General features: G+C 35.7%; 1 protein-coding gene across 1 annotated transcript in view; it reads left to right on the top strand.

Annotated features, from left to right (window-relative positions):
* The first annotated feature begins 2,823 nt into the window (after nucleotides 1-2,823).
* The window catches only part of LOC125046534, a 5,238-nt gene continuing 1,132 nt past the window's right edge, over nucleotides 2,824-6,929 (top strand). The window contains exon 1 of the mRNA XM_047644319.1: nucleotides 2,824-6,929. This exon is cut by the window's right edge and continues 1,132 nt beyond it. Coding sequence (XP_047500275.1) covers nucleotides 2,824-6,929 — 4,106 coding nt within the window.

The following is a 6,929-nucleotide window of genomic DNA, read 5'->3' as shown; positions in this document are numbered from 1 at the left end:
GGGTATTTTTATTTGCTTCTGTCTTTTGACTGTTTCGAAAAGTTTAGCAGTGAACTGGAAATGGAAAACAGCCTTCAGCTCGAAAATGCCTGACACAACCTTTATAGCTGTGGTGTTAGGCGACCTCCTATGAATATATATCGCTCGCCCGTGAACAACGGGGTTGTTGTTTCTGTTGTTCAGTGACAAAAGACTTATTTTTTCAAGCGTTTACCACTTATTTGCGTGAACACCACAGGTTGGCATTGATTGTGTAAAATACTGTTGGAGTGAGAAATATTTTTTTTCTGACCGTTTTTTTCAGAAATTTTAGATAAAATTATTTTTTTCTTTTCTATCTCTTTTCATTGTGTTCTATTTTACTTGGAAAGTTTTTTTTTTTTTTTTTTTTTTTTTTTTTTTAGTTAAACATTTTGTAGCTGTTATACTGATGCTGGCTCGCTTGCAAATGCAGTGAAGAGGAGGAGAGAGAGGAAGAGGAGGAGGAGGACGAGGAGGAGGAGAAAGAGGGACAGGAACAGGAGGAGGGAGGAAGTGGGAGGAGGAGGAGGAGGAGGAGGAGGAGGAGGAGGAGGAGGAGTTAGGAGGAAGAGGAGGAGGAGAAAGAGGAGGAGGAGAAAGAGGAAGAGGAAGAGGAAGAGGAACAGCAGGAGGGAGGAAAAGAGAGGAGGAGGAGGACGAGGACGAGGTGGTTTTAAATACAGAATCATACATACATCTTATTGAAATATGAACGCAGGAGTTTGGCCGTTGTAGAAAGTCCCCCGAACCAGTCCAGGCGCTCTATCGCTCTATCTATTATTTTACACGGAATCCGAAGTGTCCAGACCAATAACCCGAAAGTGCGCTTATTTATTTTCTTGTCACGAAAATTTGGATTCACAAGCGGCTAAATTTACAAATTTTCGAGTGACTGGTCTCAATACACCTTAAGAAAAGCATACCCTCATTTGATTTCAAAGAAGGACTCGCCCCTCAGCTTAAGATAAAGCAGTGGTCTTTCTTACTCACTATGGACAGTCCTCGTACACTAGTTCATCCTTTGGGATATTGCGGTGAGTAAGAATTCTATTGAATAAAGTTTAAAAGAGAAAGATAAAGAGAAAGAGATATCTATAAATGTATCTTTCTCTCTCTCTCTCTCTCTCTTATATATATATATATATATATATATATATATATATGAATACACACACACACACACACACACACACACACACATATATATATATATATATGTATATATGTATGTAAATATATATATATATATATACATATATATATATATATATATATATACATATATATATACATATATATATATATATATATATATTGTTACTGCAGGGACAAAATGTGTACTTAGTTAAAACAATCAGTTCCTATGCTTTGTGATATTACTAACATAAGATAAGTATGAAATAGATAAGTATACCCTCATATCGTTTTCTAAAGTGTACGACATCTATAGGGAATTTGCATAACTAATCTGGGAAATCATTGGGAGCCATTTTGTTACTCAGAGAAGCCAAGTGAGGTGTCTGAGGTAATATATCTGAGTATATCTATGTAATCTGACAATATATTTTATATTAGTATAAGCAAATGATATATTGTGATATAAAGACTTATTTGAATGAGATTGTAATGTGATTATTGATATATATTGTGTGAAATAAGGGTTATATGTAAAGCATGTATTAGTAGAGATTTGTTAATTTCAGTTTAATGGAAACAATTGGGAAGTAATTGGGATAAAATGGATGGTAATGAATTGCATGTAAAGAGAAGAAATCAAGATGTATCCAAGATGCAATAAAGTGCTATAAAAATCACCCAAGCGTTTCCAGTGAAACCCACCGGTCCTTGGCTCTCTGCTACAGTTAAACTCATAGCCTCCTCAGAACAGCAGTTAAAAATTCAAGATATGTATGCAGAATAACAGTCTCAAGATTTCCTGCATCTACTAGACTCAAGACCTCCTGTATGCAGCCGTTGTACAAGTTAGTGAGGATGCTCATGAGAATTGGATTCACATCTATCAACCCATCTTGCAAAATAGTTCAAGGTCAAGAAGGATAGAAGAACGGTGTGAATGTTCGTGAGAATCCGAAAGCAAGAGGATAACCTATGCAATCACTGGAGATCTCTGCTCTTTAAAGAAGCTCTTCATGTCTACAGGCCTCGCCAAGGGCTAGTGAACTTTTGACTAATAGGTACAAATTTGAGTTTAAAGTTCCATATAGGTCAGTAGCCAAATAGTTGTAATAATGAGTGCTACTGAAGAAGCTGTAGGTGACAAACCTCAGGTAACTGAGGCTAGTGAGACAATGAAGGGTGCTAGGAAAAAGGTTTTAACAGAAAAAGGGCGTGAGTATCAAATAACACAGCATACAAAGAGGTTATCATCTGCTAGGCTAGCATGGAGAAAGATATTATCAGAGATATTATCAAGTCTTGATAGTGTTGTAAGTTTGGATCAACTTAATGTTTGTAAAAAGGCAGAAGAGTTACAGTTTAAAGAAGTTATAAATGCCTTTAACTTATTAATGGAAGTAGATCCAAGTTCTCAGGATGAATTGTTACAGGAGTTAAAAATTGAGACTGAGGAGCACAATAATTGTATGCATACAATTGAGAGTAAAATACATGAGTTAAAACAAGAAACAAATTCAGTAAATTCACAAAATAGTATATCATCAAAGCATTCCCATTCTACAAAGAGATCTATGCATAATGTTACACAGAATGAAAGGTTACAGGCAGAATTAGCTAAGCTACAAAATTGAGCTAAAGCATTATGAAAGGGAAACAGACTTTCAAATGATCTTAAGAAAATATAAGAGAATCTTGAAAGAAAAAGAATATGAGTACAAAAGATTTCTTGCTATGAGAAATAGGCTTGCATCTCAAGAAGAAATAAAGCAAGCCAGTCTAGAAGACATTCAGTTAGAATTGTCTAAAAGTAAAGATTTAGATGATAGTAAAGAACTTCATCTTCAAAAATATTTTGAATCTATTGATAAATTTACAGAGATTGAGAAAGTAAATCCTAATTTACCAAAACAAGAAATGGCTGCTAAGGATGTATCAGGTATGGGTGAATTAGAGATAGAGGTGTCCAAATTAGAGAATACTTTCTTAAAGGCAAGCCCGGAGCTTAAGCCACAAGCTAAGAGTTTTGAGCCAAAAAGAGAGTTTAAAGATTTGAATGCATCATTTGGGCAAGATAGATCAAGTCAAGTTATAGACATTAATGTATTTAAAGATGTGGTAAATATTTTATCATCTAAGAGTAAAAGTGAATTGCCTAAGCCAGAACCAGAAATTTTCAGTGGAGATTTATTGGAGTTTCCAACCTGGCTTCAAACCTTTGAGATTATTATAGAGTCAAGAGTTACAGAACCTGCAGAGAAACTTTTCTATTTAGGTCACTATACTAGCGGGGAAGCTAAGGATGCTATTAGAGGACTTCTACGTGTTCCCAAAGAAGAAGCTTATCTTGAGGCTAAAAGTATATTAATGGATAGGTTTGGTAATAAGTTTATTGTGGCAAATGCTTTTAGAAGGAAATTGAGTGAATGGCCAAAGATTTCAAATAAAGATGGTCATGCACTACATAAATTGTCAGACTTCTTAAAGAATTGCTTAACAGTTATGAAAACGACAGACTACCTTAATATTTTAAATGATCCTCAAGAAAATAGCAAAATGTTACAGAAGTTATCCCCAGCTCTTATAGAAAGATGGAATTCTATAGTTTACAAATGGTTTGCAAGTGATACAGGTTACCTTCCATTTTCAGTTTTTTGTGAATTTATAGAAGTGGAGGCAAAGAAAGCTTGCCATCCAATTTCATCATATAGTGCAGTAATGGCAATGAATCAGAGTCATAATATCAATGTTTCAATAAGTAGTAAGAAGGGTAAACCAGAAATAAACATGTTTGGGACAAAAAGGTTTGTGACTAACTCAACAGGTGTAAAAGAAACAGAGGCACATAGAGATGACAAGGGACAGAGTCCAGAGAAACCATATTGTAACTTTTGCAAGGCTGATCATGATCTTGATAAATGTAAAGGGTTTAATGGACTTGACAATAAGGCAAAATTTGAATATGTCCAAAAATCATTTCTTTGTAGGGGTTGTTTAAAACATGGCCATATTATCAAAAACTGCAAAAGAAAGAATATGTGCACAGTATGTAAGAGACGTCATCCAACATCTCTTCATGAGGCTATACTCGAAAGAATAAAAGAAAGGGAAGCCTTACTCAAAATGTATAAGGAACAAGAAGCTGGAAAAACAGTAACATTGTCAAATGAAACTCATATAATTGAAGCCAATGTAAACTCCAGCAAAGTTGATGAGGAACTTAAAGATAGTGAAGTTTCCAATAGAATAAAGATATTGAGAAAGTCAGAGGATATGATGCATTCCATGATAGTACCAGTATGGATACACCATGAAAGTAACATAAGTAAAAAGGTGTTAGTTTATGCATTATTAGATGAACAATCAGATGCATGTTTTATTAAAGAATCCACCATGAATAGGCTGAACATTCTAGGCTCCAAGGTACACCTGAAGTTAACAACAGTGACAGGTGAAGAAACAATTGAAAGTACAAAGACTAAAGGGCTAATAGTATGTGGTAAAAATGAAAGGATAGAGGTTGCACTTCCAGTCACTTATTCACGGAAGAATATACCAACCAGACATGATCAAATTCCGAGGCCAGAAAGTGTAGAAGGATGGCCTCATTTACAGAGAATAGCAAACGAATTAATGCCATATGATAGGAGTGTTGAAGTTGGGCTCCTGATAGGTTTAAATTGTATTCGTGCCATCAAACCGAGGGAGTTAATTCCTGGGAAAGATGACGAGCCTTACGCAAGGAGAACTTTGCTTGGTTGGAGTATAATAGGGAGAGTCAATGGTGATTGTCAAGATGCAAGTGACTCAGATTCAGTCCTAACTAGCAAAGTAATAGTCAATAAGGTTATCATTAATGGTGATACCAAATGTAGCTTTCTTTACTCACCAACTAAAGTAAAAGAAATAATTGATTTTGCACAACTTAAGAAGTTATTTGAGCTTGATTTCAGTGAAAGGGAGACGGGAAATGTTCCTTTTTCGTATCAAGACAAGATTTTCTTGAGAAAAATGAAAGATGGAATTCATCAACTAAAAGATGGGCATTATGAGTTACCACTTCCTCTTATAGATGATAAAGTCAAGCTTCCTAATAGTAAAGAAATAACATTGTGTAGGTTGAGGAGTCTAAAGAGGAAGCTAAAGCAAAATAATGATTTTCTGCAAGACTATGTTGCATTTATGAAAGATCTCATAAAGAAAGGCTATGCAGAAGAGGCACCATGCCAGGGTCTAAACTTCAATGATGGAAGAGTATGGTATATACCACATCATGGTATGTATCATCCAAAGAAACCTGACAAAATTAGAGTAGTTTTCGATTGCAGTGCTATGTATAAGAGTGAATCACTTAATAAGAATCTCTTACAAGGTCCGGATCTGACAAATAACTTAATTGGGGTATTGTGCAGATTTAGAAAGGAGCATGTAGCAATTGCATGTGATATAGAAGCAATGTTCCACCAAGTAAAGGTAAAGCCTGATCACAGAGACCTACTCCGCTTTCTATGGTGGGAAAATGGAGATCCTGATTCAACAATCAAAGAATATAGAATGACAGTGCATTTATTTGGGGCTACATCTTCTCCAAGTGTAGCAAGTTTTGCACTGAAAGCTGCTGCTGATGATTATGCTGGGCAATGTGGAACAGAGGCTGCTTCCTTTGTTAAAAATGAATTTTATGTAGATGATGGTTTAACATCTTTACCTACAACTGTAGAAGCCATATCTTTAATCAGGAATAGTAAAGCATTATGCTCGAAGGGTGGCTTCAAATTGCACAAGTTCTTGTCAAATAAGAAAGAAGTTCTAGAAGCAATAAGCTTAGAGGAAAAGGCTATAAGTTTAAAGAATTTAGACCTCTCTAGTGAAGCCTTACCAATAGAGAGAACTTTAGGAGTAGAATGGTGCATTGAATCAGACACATTCCAGTTCAGAATTAGTATTAATGATAAACCAATAACTAGAAGAGGTATATTGTCAACAGTGAGTTCTGTTTTTGATCCTATGGGTATGGTCTCACCCTTTATATTGATTGGTAAAAGAATACTTCAAACCTTGTGTCAAGATGGAGTAGACTGGGATGATGACATATCAGATGACTTGAAACAACAATGGAGAAGATGGAGAGATGATTTGATTCAGTTGAAAGAGTTAAAGATTCCTAGATGCTACAAGCCTGACGAATTTAGAAAGGTCAAATCAATTGAACTGCATTATTTCTCTGATGCTAGCCAGAATGGTTATGGACAGTGCTCTTATTTAAGGCAAGTAAGTGAGCAGGGACAAGTTCATTGTGCACTTGTCATGTCAAAGTCTAGAGTGACACCATTGAAGCCTATAACTGTTCCTAGGTTAGAACTAACAGCTGCAGTTGTAGCCGTTCGAATGAGTTCTATGTTAAAGAGAGAGTTAGGTTACCAGGAACTTAAGGAATTCTTTTGGACTGATAGCAAAGTCGTACTTGGCTACATTTCAAACGAAGCAAAGAGATTCCATGTGTTTGTTGCTAACCGAGTGCAGCATATTAAAGACCACTACTCTGTGGAACAATGGAAATTTATTGAGTCAGCTCAAAATCCTGCTGACGCTGCTTCACGTGGATTGTATGTAAAGCAACTGATTGAACATTCTCTATGGTGGAATGGACCAAACTTCCTCTGGGAACCTGACTATAATGCTAATCCATCATTTGTAAATGTAAACGTACAAGAGAATGATCCAGAGGTCAAGAAAATTTCGTCATATAAGACCCAAACCAAAGAGAGCACTTC

The sequence above is a fragment of the Penaeus chinensis genome, chromosome 39, assembly GCF_019202785.1.
Source record: "Penaeus chinensis breed Huanghai No. 1 chromosome 39, ASM1920278v2, whole genome shotgun sequence".
In the NCBI taxonomy this organism is placed as follows: domain Eukaryota; kingdom Metazoa; phylum Arthropoda; class Malacostraca; order Decapoda; family Penaeidae; genus Penaeus; species Penaeus chinensis.
The sequence above is the reverse complement of the archived record's forward strand: the minus strand, read 5'-3'. Positions and strand labels throughout refer to the sequence as shown.